This window comes from Urocitellus parryii, chromosome X, assembly GCF_045843805.1.
Source record: "Urocitellus parryii isolate mUroPar1 chromosome X, mUroPar1.hap1, whole genome shotgun sequence".
Taxonomy (NCBI): Eukaryota; Metazoa; Chordata; class Mammalia; order Rodentia; family Sciuridae; genus Urocitellus; species Urocitellus parryii.
This window is the reverse complement of record NC_135547.1, coordinates 108,375,748-108,391,333: the sequence shown is the minus strand read 5'-3', so window position 1 is coordinate 108,391,333 and position 15,586 is coordinate 108,375,748. Positions and strand designations below refer to the sequence as shown.

General features: G+C 34.0%; 1 protein-coding gene across 1 annotated transcript in view; it reads left to right on the top strand.

Annotated features, from left to right (window-relative positions):
* The window catches only part of Il1rapl1 (interleukin 1 receptor accessory protein like 1), a 597,494-nt gene that overhangs the window by 295,773 nt on the left and 286,135 nt on the right, over window positions 1-15,586 (top strand). The window contains exon 5 of the mRNA XM_077793664.1: window positions 15,311-15,385. Within this exon, the coding sequence (XP_077649790.1) occupies window positions 15,311-15,385 (75 nt within the window). The remainder of the gene's footprint in view (window positions 1-15,310; window positions 15,386-15,586) is intronic.

The window sequence follows — 15,586 nt, the reverse complement described above, 5'->3', positions numbered from 1 at the left end:
TGAATCTTGTGTTTGCTCTCTCTTCTATTGTCTTCTTTTTGTTTGATGATGTGGCAACTGACAGTACTGTTGCCTGAAAGTGGCTTCAAAGTCATACCTGCAGGCTTCACCCTATTAAGTCCAGGGGAATTCTGGCACCTGCATTGTTCTTCTAATAAGGCCTGGAGCAATCTAATAATTTGCCATTGGGTACAGACCATGTGGTGTTTACTCCCCACCTCTCCTTTTTAGATAATCTGACAGTCATTTGTGAGGCCAGTGCTCCATGTTTAGCAATGTTTTATGCTAGGTTAATCATTATGGAATTAGCTATTGCTTGCAGCCATTGTCTTTGAAGTACTGTTTAATCCAAGCCGCAGCATTTTTGAGTCTGAAGATTTTTTTAATCATAATTTACAACCTAAAGTTCATTTACAATGAGGAAAAGCATGTTAGACAACCTATTGTTTATTCATAAATTATCCTAAGAGATAATTAGTATCTGGCCTTCACCTCAGGTTTCCTATGCTTGTTAATTCTTTCAATAAAATGTGAAAATGCCTATTTGTTCATATATCTAAAGATGACCCTGATCCAATGTGTCTCATAGCCTAAATAACTTCTGTCCACTGGCTTTACCAAGTTCAGCTCTGTTTCTTTATTCATGCTGCTCCCTTTTACTTGAAGGTCTAGAAATTTTGTCTTAGGTACAATTTAGCCTTGCTCTCGAGGGCATTCACATCCCCAATACTGATATTAACACACAGCAGCCTTTATGAAACACATTTTATGTGCCAAGCATAATACCACCTACCTTTACTAGGTATTGTTAGACCAGGATGCAAGAAAAGACCACTGACTCCAATTAAAATCAAATTAAAGCAAGCTTATTATTTCGACCAGCCGGGCTGCCTCTCCCTCCCAAAACGGCGGGAACAAGACAGCCCTGCAGCTTTCCTGCAGCTCAGCTTTATAGCCCAGAAAGTTACACAAAGGAGGGTTACAGATAACAGAACTCTGACAAGCATCACACTGATGGTAGTTTACATTTTTTGCTGGCCCCAACATCAGAATTTATGAGGACCATTAGAGCCTCAGAGAGGGTCGTTGTCTGGCCAGGGAAGGCCAAGATTTGTGAGGCATCACTAAAGTTTCAGAGAGGGCTGCTATCTGGTCAGAGAGCCAGGCATGGGTGAGTTCAAGGCACGGGCAGGCATTCCAAGCAGGTTCAGAATTTGCAGTAATTTATAGTAAAGCCGAAATTAGCTTTTCATGGCTTTGTGGCGAGATGCCCAATTTTAAGAAGAGATCAGGTTGGGTCTATCAGTATCTCATTTAAATTTCATAGCAAACCTTCAAGAGATATTTTTCAAGTTTTCACAAGTGAGGAAACTAAGCTTTAAACATATAAAGCAATTCGCATAAAACAATTTCATGATACAGAAGACTTAAGATTTGAACCTAGGTCTTCCTGACTCTAAATTCCCTATTCTTTCCACTGCAGACAAAGGAGAAAAGGAGTCTAATAAAGGGTCCTGTAAACCACTGAGCTTGTTCTCATTTCCTATAATTTGCAGCTTTCATGTTTGGTTTATTGATTTCCAAGTCTTGTCTTCCTTATTCTCTCATCTTTCTTCCTACCTCATAGTATGAATCCACACCAATAGATAACTACTTCTTGGTTGAATTTAGGCAAGAGAGTATGGTAGATGGGGAATTTCATGCTTCTTCCAGAGTAAACTGGTGCAGGTACATTTTCTGATGGACCTTTTACATGTTTCTTATCCGTGAATTTCTCTCTCATTAATATCCTATCCCCTCTGAAATAACTCATAGCCAAGAAAATATGTTTTATCTCACAATTACCAATGTTCATTTGTCGTTGAATTGTTGGTCATGTACATTCAACCAGAATATAAATTACTTGTGTGTCAGTATCTTATTTTCTCCTTATTTTTGGCTAATAATTAGTAGTTTTTACATATTGCTGATTAATTAAGTGCCTTCCTATTACAAATTGGCACAAAGAGAAGCAGAAAACTTAAATATAACCCAGAAATGAATGAAACAGATGAATATACTAGTTCCTGGACATACATTATTTAAAGAAAGATAATGTTTATCTCATATAAATGTACAAATTGCCAGTACTTATCATTTCTTTAGTGGTATTAATAGCCATTTTCTGGATACTATATTATATTTTCTAGATGAGTAAGTTTTTTAAAGTAACTAAAGCATAACCCATTATCCATAAAAATGTACTTTGTAATGAACAGTTTTTAGTGCAAATCTTTAAAACAGAAGCACACAATTACTGCCTTTTAAACAGCATACATGGAATACAATTAAATCTTTCCTTGACCAATCATTCCACAAATGTTTTTTGAACATCTGCTATATTTTACCTATTTTTAAAAATACTAAAAATATTAGGGAAATGAAAGTTAAAAGTTTCAAAGTAAAAAAAAAAAATAGCATTCTCAGTCTCAATGGGAAGTCACATTTATAGAAGGAAAAGTTGCAACCCAACTTCTCAAAGGCTAGACAGGGGTATAAGGAGGTTGTGTTTAGGTAGCCCAGCAGGAGTCAGAAAGTTTATCTAAAAAATTGCCATCCATGGAATTATGGAAGGGTGGGGTAAGATTTAAGGAGTGATTTAGTATTCTAGGAGCAAAGGAAGGACATTTGAAAACAATACCAAGAGAATGCTGAACTGGAGAACTGGTAAAATATTCCCTGTGCTTGATGTGAATGGAACACCTTGAGGATAATTCCAGACTTGAAAGAAACATGAAAAAAAAAAAAAACACATTGGATCATGTCACTTCCTTGTTAGCAAATCTTCAATGACCCACTCTTAGTTACTGAGTAAAAATCTTAGCTTGATAAAATTGAAGAAATGTGAGTAAGCCCAGCAGAGAGGAGTGAAGTCACATGCTTCACAAGCAGTAGACCATATTTTCATAATGAGTCATGAAAAAATCATTAAAGCCTGATCCAGATTAGCAGAATCTCCAAGGTATTTTACAGATTCATAAATAATAATAAATGTCCAATATTTTTAAGCTACTAAGTTTTGGGGTATTTTGTAACTCAGAAATACTTACATGATGAATTGCATTAGCATTTTGTATTCATTTTTTTCTAAAGTAAAAATGGTTTTTCTCTATTTATTATAAACAGAAATGTGAAGATATAATAGAAACAAATTTTGCTGAGCAAATAGAGCTGTGGTATTGCTTTGAGCTGGCATAGGTGCAATTCAATTTATTTTCCTTTCTTGTTATAAACTTGGCTCTAAATTTACATTTTACACTTCAGTATAAAAACATATGTACATGTAGATGTATAGATCTATGAACCATATATAACACTAAAACGAATACCAAACACTGATGTTTTCATATACAACTCATTTTTAAATAACTACTTTTATCATGAACAATTTTAAGCAAAATAGAAAACGTGTGAGAGTAGTATCCTTAAACCCAATGTACCCCACTTTCCTAGCTTTAGTGATTCTCAATATGTTGTGAAAATTGTTTGTTACTTGCTGATTTGTGTGTGTGTGTTTGTTTTGATAATATGAGTGGTATTCAATGCAACTCAGAACAAATTTGCAGCTAGTTCCTGCATTGTTTTAAAAAAATGCTTAAAATGACTAACCTCTGTTTGTTGCCAAGTAACTCTTGGGTGTGTGCTGATAGTAAATGTAATATAACAGCATTTGCAGCATAATCAGATCTGAATAGCAAGTTTTATTTAAAGGGTGCCTGATTTTATTGCTCATAGGCATATTTTTCTTTCTTTTGCTTCTGGGGTTGCATTTTTATTGGTGTGTTTTTTGTTTGTTTTTGTGCTTTGCATTTTTCCTTGGTAGTAATCATGTTTTTAATGACTTCCGATGGACTTCTTTTTATGAAACAATACAAAACAACCATTGGAACTCTTTATTAAGCTCCTAGACTAGGTTGAAGGACTTGGTGGGAGATTATTTGCTAAGCCGTTTTTATTAAAAATGACTTCTCTGACAGTGTTAGATGAATGATGACAATTAATGGGACAACATGAGGGAGGTCGAGACAAATAAGTTCTAGCTGTTCCATTTGTAAAAAAAAATAGATGTGTGTAAAATTAGGGGTCCCTTTACCACTTACCCATGATAAAATAAAAATATATTTTTTCTTCTGTCTCATTTGAAAGGAAGAGTGAAAGAAAAGGAGGTATGGATGGATGAAAGGAGGATAGAAAGAAGGAGGGGAGAGAAGAAGGAATGAGAATAAAAAGGAAGGAAAGGGGGCTAATTATTTGGAGGTATATTTCTTTAAGTAGTAAAATCACCAAATATCCTGGTCAGCCTGCACTTTAGTGCACAGTATTATACTATTATAATGGTATTTCATGGTTCTGAATATACAGAGGTTAGCTTAGATTCATAGAATATCATAATAACCTATGCTATTGCCTCGTAGAGGTCAAGAAAGTTAAAGCAAGGGCAAAAGTTGGAATTGTAAATATTCAACAAATTGTCATTATTTTACCTAAAGAAGCTTGCTGATCGTTAGTGAAATTTGGTATCTCAAGAGGAATGCCATGCAACAGTAGAATAAATTGGTTAAATTTATGTTCCCAAATTTTATGCAAAAATGAAGTTGTTTTCCTAACATTTGGGCTGCTATAAAATATTATTCTGAAGAACATTTCTAACACTATGCATAATTAATATAAATTTAAAAATTTTTGTTTATAAACCTTGAGGTTTAATGGAGAACTTGTTTATTAAAGTTTATTTTCTTTTGGTAACAGTGTTAATGGGATTTCTGGAATGCCTTTCTTTCTTTTGGGTCCAGAATCAAACTGTATGTCATCACCAAGTTCTATAAGCATTAAAAGATTCTGTTTATAAGAGCCCATGACAGACATAATCTTCTCATACAGTGTTTTCAAGAAAGCAGAATAAAACTTATTTAAATCCCATAGTATAATTTTTATTATTGTTAAAATTACTTTAGTTCTAAAGAGCTCTGTTAAATTTACATGGCATTTTCCACCCCTATTTTCAAACTCCATCAAAATCATTTCCCACCTGTATGACTCATATCATCAAAGTCTTGAGGGAAATCAAGGTGTCTGCTAAGCACCATATTAGAAGACACAAATGATGAAAACCATCCACAGAAATGGAAAACATGTGACTATTGAAATGAGACGAGGTAGGTTCAAATCCTGACTTTTGTCCTCATTTTGTAGAAGTTTCTGTTTATTTGTAGCAAAATAATGGTCAAATTAAATAGTGTCACCACACAACCTAGGTAATAAGTTTTAATTTTTCTTTTACACATGTTTATTTGAGATGTTTTATTCATGTTGTTATATCTTACAAGCCTTAATTTTTTACTGAGTCCCAGCTAACAACACATCATCTTAATGTTTTGTCAATAAAATAAAGTACAGAATGCTATATCAATATTTAATGATAAATTATTGAGATTTTTACATGTGTTACTTTGTTTTTAATTCTTGACCAGATCCACTGAATATGGTTTTCTAAATAAATTTCTAAATAATTTTTGGACAAATTATTTTTAGTTTACCTTCTTTTGCTTTTTTGGGTGTGTGTGTGTGTGTGTGTGTGTGTGTGTGTGTGTGTTTTCATTGATTGCAAATAACTTTCATACTAAGGATTAATAATATTTGGAAACTTTTGCTGTGAAATAATTCTATAATATTTCAAAAGCTAAGTATTTAAAGATACATTAGAATTATTTCTGAATTTCTGGAATGCTTCTATTCTGTGTTGGATGATCAATGTCATGTCTTTAGAGAAGAGCCGCTTGATTTTTAGCTGATAAGTGGTAAAGAAGTGACTTTTGTGGTGGTTATTGTTCCTCTGAGGATATGGAAGGGGAAAGAGTAGATTACTGATTCTTTAAACTAATTCTTGGTTAATGCTTCTCACTTGTTGTATTGTATCTCTCCTCTATGCCATGTCATTCCTGACCTTTCTGAATACTAAGCCTCTGCAGTGTTTCAAACACCCTTCATGTCTATGGTCCACCACCTGTTTCATCAGTCTCTACATTTTAAACAGCTTTATATTTATAAGACAATGTAAGTCTTTTGCACAATTCATGTTTGAAATATAGGCAATAAAATCACATTTAACATACGGTTATCATAGGGCAAGGCTTTTCAATATCAGCAATATTGATCATTGTATACATCAGGGATCAGGGGCCAGATTATTCTTGTGGGAGGGTTTCCCATGCATTACAATATATTTAGCAGCATCCATTTTTAACTAACACCACACACTGTGACAACCCCAGTTGAGAACCATTATTGTAGAGCCATATTGGTGAGTAATCATTTAAGATTCTATATTAAGGAATATAAAAAGCTTTTTCAGAAATACAACTATAAATAAACCAATTCAATATAAAATGAATGAACATTAAATTATAGTATACTACACAATGGAAATTTGATGTCGTGTTTTGTTATCTCAAGCCAAAAAGGGAACTTAAAATGTTCTGATTCACATGGTAACATGATGATATTTTGTCTATCTCACAATTTTCTCTTAAAAGCATTTTTAAATGAGTTGAATTTTATCATTTTTTTCATTTCTAGAAGACCTTTTATCTGCTAGTCGAAAAAGAAAGTGATATGCTATGATAATTTTGCATACTTTCTCACTGCTAAAAAAGAGATACTTTCCCTTATAGGACACATAATTTCTTGGAATTGACTATTGTCCCTAGAAAATAATTAGTGGCTGTTAATTTTTTTCTTGCCTATCAACAGAAGTGAAAACAGTAGTTGGCATGTTCACCTACTTGATTATAGCTGTTACATCAATCAGCATCTTTTTCCTAGAATTTATCATAATTTCTCTCAATAATTATATATTGTTTCCTTTTTCTCATCATTTTTAAACTTTCACTTTCAGCACAGACACATATTTATTTTAAATGGTTAAAATCAGACATGCAATCAGTTAGAATTCATTCCCATCATATTTATGCAAAATCCACTGCAGCATTTTTTAAAATGAAATTTAAAATATTAAAACAACCTTATTCTACATCTACCCATGGTCTTCACTATTTATTCTCCATGTTTCTCTCAACTAATTTGATCAGCATTAGGGTTTATTGGGTGATTGAATGAATTTGGCAATCTGCTGTGAATCTAATAAGTCAAGCAGGTATGCAGATAAAGGAATATTGAGCTTAGGACATAAATTGAGAAGATGAAAAATGAATAAGGACTCTGAACCCTAACATTAGCTCCATATTAACTAATTTTACATTTGATATTGAGTAAATCCTTTTGAAACCAATGAATATGATATTTTCCTTGTTTATTATTCCTTAGAAGCTTATCACCATATTAGAAAGTGATTACATATAAATTCCATCACTTTTATATTAGAACAGTACTTCATAATAATTGTTAAAGGAGGAAAAAACTGAATTAAACATGATGATATTCAATTTGCCAGTCAAATATGTTCACATTACAGTGAACAAAAGGAAAACTTGAGGATTTTCATAATATCTTGGATAAGCATGTCTCTGATTCTATTAGTCAAGAAAAAAGTTTGGGGATATACATTTTATTAGAAATTATGTTAAAGCAAAGAATAGTTGAGATTAGCCAAATTGTATATTGTAATAAATGAATATGACATTAACCTAAAATATGAAACTTTTAAAGGCCATTTTCTCAAACTTTTGTGGGCTCAGTTTTCCAAAAAACAAATTAATGATCAATGGTAAAATTGGTCTTTCTGAATAAAGGGAGGTGACTTAACTGTATAAAAATATATCTCTTGGTATCTACTTGCCCATAAACCCATACCTTTTATAGTACCTTCCAATATCATTAAATGGTGTTACCATCCACATGTTTACTCAAGCTCATAACTGTGTATCTCCCTTAACTCATGAATATTCATTAACATTCCACATCTAGTCCATCAGTAAATCTGTTATCTCTACTTATCAAATAGTAGTAGATGCTTACTGGATAAAATACTTACTACCACTTCTACCACCAATACCATGTTACCATCATCTCTTCGTGGATTTTTTCAATGTCTGCCTTCCTGCCTTCCTGTCTTCACTGCACATCACTACTTCCTTAGCACTCCATCCTCCAAGGTGACTCAAATAACAAGGTGCCAGATATACTGGACTTAAATTATTCCAGGGGCTCTCTTCTTTACAAAACCCTTAAAAGAAGTCCCATAGTTTTTAGAATAAAAAGGCCATGTGTGCATTGGCCCATGGATGTCTCTGAACTGTTTGTCTTCTTCTCTTACATGAATATGGTAACAATGGACTTCTTTACTATCCCCCAAACATGCCGAACATATTCCCATCTTGGAAACTTTGCACTCACTATTCCCTCTGCAGGACATACACTTCTTCCAGAAATTCACATGGATCATTTCTTATGCTTCATATGATCGGAACACAATTTCCTGGCAGTCCTCTCTAAAATCACACCTGCATTAGTCTTTCTTTAGCTGCTTCATTTTATGGTATTTTTAATCACCTGATATTATGTTATATATGTATTTATGTATGTGTCTATTTTATATCTTAATTTCTGGAATACTTGCTCTGTTAAAGCAGAAATCTTCTCTCTCTTTGCCCTAGTGACTAGAACAGTGCCCAACAGAGATATGCTTTAGCATATTTGTCAAATGAATGAAATTAATAAATAAACATTTTGCTTTATTTTCATTACCAGCAGTATTTATCCAATTAAATGAATAAAATATTAAGTATCAAACCTAGTCATATGGATTTCTTGATTTTCTTCAATACATGTATTTTTGGAAATGCATTAACAATTATGCCCTTTGACATTACTCTTAAATCTATGTTATCTTGTATATGTCTTTAGTTTATTCATTAAGTGCTCTCCCTGCACCTTTCTGCCTAGTTGTTTTGATACTCTTTGAGGCTTCTGAGGTCCATGACTATTGTGAATCACTACAATTATTTTTACCAAATAGGAGAGATTTTTCCAACTTCAAAGCATTAGAGATAAGTGAAAAATAAAGTACCCTTTTTCCCCTAAATGGATTCATCTTGGATCCATTAATATTTTCTCCTACAAGGACCATTCATCTTGGTCCATTACTTTCTTCTACAAGGACCATGGTATTGTGTCTACATGCTACAACACTCATAAGATCTATGCTCTACTGTTAGAAACTAATTTTAAAACATTCCACGCCAAAGAAAGCAGAACTGAAATCATACTCTGAGTCATTCAGAGGTTGAAGCTCTTTGGGTGATCCAAGTTCCCTTCATTTTCTGAGAAAACAGGCAATTGTTTGTCAGTTCTTTTAAGTTTAAAAGAAAGAACGCACAAGTGACCCTTTGTAAAATGAAGTGAGTCAGTGGAATTGCCACAAAGCATGTTTTATTGTCAGCTGTGTAAATCTGTGGATATTATTTTGTGACCAGTTTTAGTTGGTAGATTTAAATGGGGTTAGAAATTACCCCTGAGTGTAAGACTCACCACAATGTATGATAAATAAGCTCTCATTTATGAACATCTCTATGAATGACTCATCCTTTTATTTCTAATTTAATACATACTATTTTTAGTCACTTGACAAATGCTCTTAAAATTGAATCATGGAAGTATTTGTAATTATATAGATTATAAGCTCTGTGAAGTCTTACAACCTTTAAATTTTTTTTTTTGTTTGAGTCCTTTGAATCCCAGTACATTGTCTGGTATACTTAAATTTACTCAATTTTTAAAAATTGTATTCTTGTGGAACAATCCCCCTATTATAAAAACTAATGCGGGAAATATTAGTGATTCTTCAATTCAAGGTCTAAACCCCTTTAAACCTCAGTTTACCTCAGGTTAAACATTGAATTCATTATTTCACAAATAGTAAACATGTTCTTACCAAGGTACATTGAATACTACATTTAGCATATGCTAAATGTTATTGTCCCAAACTTCAGTAGAAATCACCAGACAGATTTATTTTTCATCTACTGTATGCTGGTATTTTATCCATTACTTTATTAAAGCCTCACACTGTTGAATCAATGTGGGAGAATATTTATGTCACATGTTACATATAAGAAGACTAAGAGGTATTAAATGACTCTTCCAACTTGCCAAACCAACTGAGTTAGAGATTATTAAATCCACATCTCCCTAAAAGCTAAGTTTGCAATCTCTCCTTATCTATCATAAAATTTCTAAGAAATAGACAAAGAAACTATTTAAAATACATCAGAAAAATATGATTTTGAAAGAACAAATTTTGTCGTAGGATTAGTATACAGAAAATACTGAGCATTCTCAATAGTGTTGGAGGGATGAATGTGGGAGGAGTCAAATTTAGCTTTTAAGGGTGATGAGTGATAAGCAGAGAAATGTGTGTTCACCTTAGATACCTCATATTTCTCTCCTCTTTTAGAACATTAGAAAGACTGAAAAAATCATGGTCTCTTTTACCCTACTTTTTTCTTCTTTGTTTTAAGAAGATGAGAACCTATTTCTTACTGTTATATAGATAAACTGTACAAGGAATGGGGGAAAGAGAGAGACTGCATCTCTTCATGAATAGTTAGGATATGTTAACATATATAAGGGATAAATCTTATAGACATCTATTCATGTATACTGACTGACTTCTAGATGTTTCTGTAACTGGCAGCTAGTAAGAAAAATGAATGTCCTTAAAATTCCCCCCTTCTCTTGTGCAGAAGGGTTTTGTCAATTGAGACTTATTAAAAACTCTGTAAGAGAGGCCTGTTATTATTTTAAATGACTATATCAGTTTTGATGATGCTAATAAGATGTTCTGAAAAATACAATGAGGGCTTGAAAATACTTGGGTAGATACAAAGCTGTATTTAATGCAGTGTTAGAGAAATAGCTCCATTCTAATTGTGCTTTTTGTGGACAAAATATGATTATGGTTTAAAATCACTATGTGCTTCATGTCACTACTTGGACATTCTTTAGTTTTTTAGTGATTTCATTATCTGCATGTTTTAGTGAGAAAAATAAGTGTCCCCAAAAGACAAATTCTTTCCATGACACAAACTGTCAGATGGTCTAGTTATGGTCTGATGCTAATAACTTCGCTTTTTTAATTACAATTAATGTTTTTCATTTTCCTTCCAGTTCTACCTTTACAAATGCATAAAAATAAGGAATGTTTTTCTGTTTGCATGATTGTTCATTTTGATTGGTCATTATTATTCTTGCATTTGTTTTCCACTTCTGTCTCCTGTCAGTTCAAATCAACTAAAAATATTAAATACTGTAATGTTCCAGAAACATTCAAATAATGGATAATTCTGTGCATGCCCTTCCTTTGTGGCAGCAAAATTTGTCACCCTCAAATGACTGTGAAACTGAGCTACACCTTAGTCTTAGATATCACTTCCTTTCACAGTCATTTTGCCAGTGTGTCAAATCAGTAGTTCATCCTTTGTGTTATCTGGGAGTTTCCTATCACTTTTATCAAAGAAAGGCAAATCATATGAGAAATGTACCAAACTGATATCCATCATAGCATAATAGCAATACATGACACTTACAGATGAAGACAGATTGCATTGCAAGAGCTCTGCTCTAGGTTATGATGATTTAATTGCATATTTTTACTTTTTTAACAGAATGTACACACCTTGAAGGGAACTTTGTACAGGCCTATGCAGAAGTTGCTTGACACATTATAAAGAACATTATAAAGTGCACATTATAAAGAATTGAGTGGAAACATCTAGCAAGGATTCTAGCTTGGATTTGCTTTGTTACCTTTTGCAAACTTTTTGATCTCTTTGAGCCTCAGATCCTTGGTCTCTTAAACAAAGGGATTTTTATCAGTTCAAATGTTTATTTTTATTATTAAGCCACAGATCACTGTAAAGTATAAGGACAAAAAAAACAGAGTCATTCCTAACCACCTATCAGAGTGTCTGGAACATTATAGTGTTTAACATGTGTAAGTTGAATTGAATTGAATTTGGTCCATCAAAATTGTGGATGAAATATTGATGGATAGAGCACCACCTTTGTCAAAACAGATCTACTTCTGTCAAATAGGAGTGGGTGACATCCCAAGGTTTGGAGACATGCCCAGTGGGTCAGTCCTTCTCTCCTTTTTTACTTTTTCTGCCCAGAGGTGCTCTGTGCAAATAACATGACTTTAGGAAACATAGTTTTAAAAATTTAAAATAACTTAATAAGCATTGAATTCTCTCTAGCCTCAATATCTTATGATTTCATGATCTAGACTTGAAGAATTCCTATGCTAACATGGAGTTTGTCAAATGACAGAATATGAAAATTCTTCAGGACATAACATTATGTCACAGAGTGGGTGGTAGGGTAGGGCAGAGAAACAAAAACCTATTTTACATTTCTGAACAAATGTGCTACATATGGATTATATTATCTTTCTATACAGATTTTGTTTCCCCTCACCACAGGCTAGTGTGGGAAGTGTTTGAGCATGGAACATTTTCTCAACTGCTTTTTAAAACAAACTATCAAATTATCTACTAGTAACTACAAAATCACAAGATTTTTAAACTAAGAAACTTATTAAAATAAACCAGTTATTTTGACATCATCATGGCTTGTGAAGTTCACTAAAATTCATTTGATAACCAGAGTTGAAGAAGTGTGACTTTTTAACCTATTAATGGTGAACTATTTTAACAACACTTAGTAAATAAGCTGATTGTTTTGTTAGTAAGAGAATCAAATTTTTTAAGATCACTTGAGGCATGAAATCAGAGTATTTAAGGTTACTCAGTGATGTTATATTTTTGAGAATTTCAGAGCTATTAATCTCATCCTATTACCCAAACTTTCATTTTTCACTTTTATTCCCACATTCTTGTTAAATAGTAATGAAGGCAAATAAATAATGCATTCAATTAGTTATGAACACAGCAATTAGTCCTAGATGAGGTTAGTCTCCCCAATAAAGACCCTTGTTTTAGTCAACTTTTATTCTCTGTTACCAAAATACTGACTAGGACAATGTAGAGGAAGACAATTTTATTTTATCTCATAGTTTCAGAGATCCATGGTCAGCTGACTACATTGCTCAGAGATTCAGTCCATGGTCAGCTGACACCATTGCTCTGGGTCTGATGTGAGGCCCAACATCATGGCAGAAGAGCATGGTGGAGGAAAACAGCTCAGGACATGTCAACCAAGAAGCAGAGAGAAAGGGAGAGTTCCACTTACTAAGGACAAGATATAAAAGGCTATACCACCAGTGACCTTCTTCCTCTAGTCATACCCTATCTGCCTACAGTTACCACCCAATTAACCCATATCAGTGGATTAATCCACAGATTAGGCTATGACTCTCACAATCTAACCATTTCACCTCTGAAGATTCTTGCATTTTCTCACACATAAGCTTTTAGTGGACACCTCATATCTAAACCATAATGATCCTAAAAACTCATCGCTGTTTTCCTAACTTGGGATGCACTATCCCTTTGCACTGACTTTGTTTTCTGTTAAAGAGTCATGGAGGCAAACTGCTGAAGTAGTTTGAATTCTTGAATCCTCTGGTGATGAGTATATGTAGACAACTCCTGGCAGTTCTGTCTAGATCCACCTTCTAGTTATCAACCAAGCTGGCATGTTCTCCTGGCAAGGAGAAAAGAAAGTCTCAAAGCAAAAACATTTAGTTCAGTGACCCTTAATTGATCAATGTCTGTTTTTTATACAGAATAGATGTTACAGTGACAGATTTCCAGGGACCTAGGCAATTCAGGGGTGGGGGCAGGAGGGGGAACTAATGAAGAACTATTTGTCTAAAGTCCAGAAAGTCTAGTTTACTAGGAATGAAGCATGCAATAGGATGCCCATCTTCCCAATGTATAGTAGCAAACTCTTAGACTTGTTGCTGATAAATGAAATTGATGAGAGCACAGAGCAGAAATGAGTGGAAGTTTCAAATCAAAGAAAGTATATCATGCAAATTAGCAATATACATACACTACAAAATGTACCAGATAATAGTAATACAGATTTAGACTAAAGGGAAAATACTATTTTAAAATATCCTCTTGGCATGAGTGTGCATGCTTGTGTTACGCTAGAATTTGGGACCCCCAAAAGACCACCAGAGACCAATATCCATGTAAACAGCAAAGAGGTGTTTATTGCGAGCTAGCTCTGTCCTCTGCGCACACACACAGCAACTGGTGATGCTGAGAGGCCCCTAGCCCAGGGTTTGCAGCCATTTTATACACTCTTTGGAGAAGGCAGGGACTTCACATACATCATAGCATCTCTTATCAAATCATCACACACTGCGGGAAAATCATAAAGCAACTCTAAAACATGATTAGCACATTCACTGGCGGGAACAAGTTGGGTAGGGGTGATTGGTTACTACAAAAGGGGGATTCATTTGAACTGATTGGTTTAAGCCAAGAGGGGTGTACATGCTGAACTACATGGTTTCCCAACATGTTATCAACCACCATAAACTACTGGGAGGGTTATCTGGCATCCCAGGTATTTTCCCTGTCTCATGCTGATTGGTGGCTGCTAGGGGGTTGCTATGGGTCCCCACCTAGCCTGACTGAGTCAGGGACACCAGGTGCCACAGATCTCTCCTGTTAATTGTAGATAAACAACTCAGCAGGGTGGGTATGTGCCTAGGAGTGCTCTGTGAGTCTTTCCAAGGACAAAGTTGATGTCCCTTCCTTGGACAGGCTATTCTCTGAGGTAGAGGCTGGTTTTTCATTTGTACTGACACTAATGTCACATCACTAACCCATTTAGTGTAGCTATATGTAGGAACACTTTATGCAATTAGTAGATTGTGTGTTTTGAGGTAATGTGATCCAGCATATGGAAAATATAAATGGAATTAAGAAGAATGACAAACCTCTATACTGAATAATGTTTTACTACATGCCACATACATTTGTGTGTAGCTTTAATATTAAAAAATGGAGGGCATCCCTTTAAAACAAAAATAAGATATAAATATAAGATGTATCATGAAACAGTCTGATTTTTTTTAAGAACTGACCAATCCTGATTCTGTAATTCAAAGGTGTCATGTGACTGTTGATCTGGAAATGTTATATTTTACTCTTGTATAATCTAATAGCTTTCCAGCTTGCCTGAAGGTACCACCTGCAATAGGAAAGTCATTACTTGGTAGAGTGCTTTGACACTACTTTGAGAATGAAAAATCTTTGAGAAAATAAACTGTATGCTATCATTCAGTTCATGCAACATAACTCTAAGTCTCTGTACTATTATTATTGTTGTTTTCCAGCTCCTCTGACTGATAAGCCACCCAAGCTTTTGTATCCTATGGAAAGTAAACTGACAATTCAGGAGACCCAGCTGGGTGAGTAAATCCTTAATTCTAGTTAATACATTTTTTAGTATATTCTGACAGTTAATAAGTCTACATCATTACCATGTGATACTCTGAGCTAAACTCATGGGTATTTAAAGAGGACAGAATTAGGAAGTGCCAGCACACATGACATTCTGTTCTCTGCAAAGTACACATTGAGACCAAAATGGATATATGCTGTTTAGATGG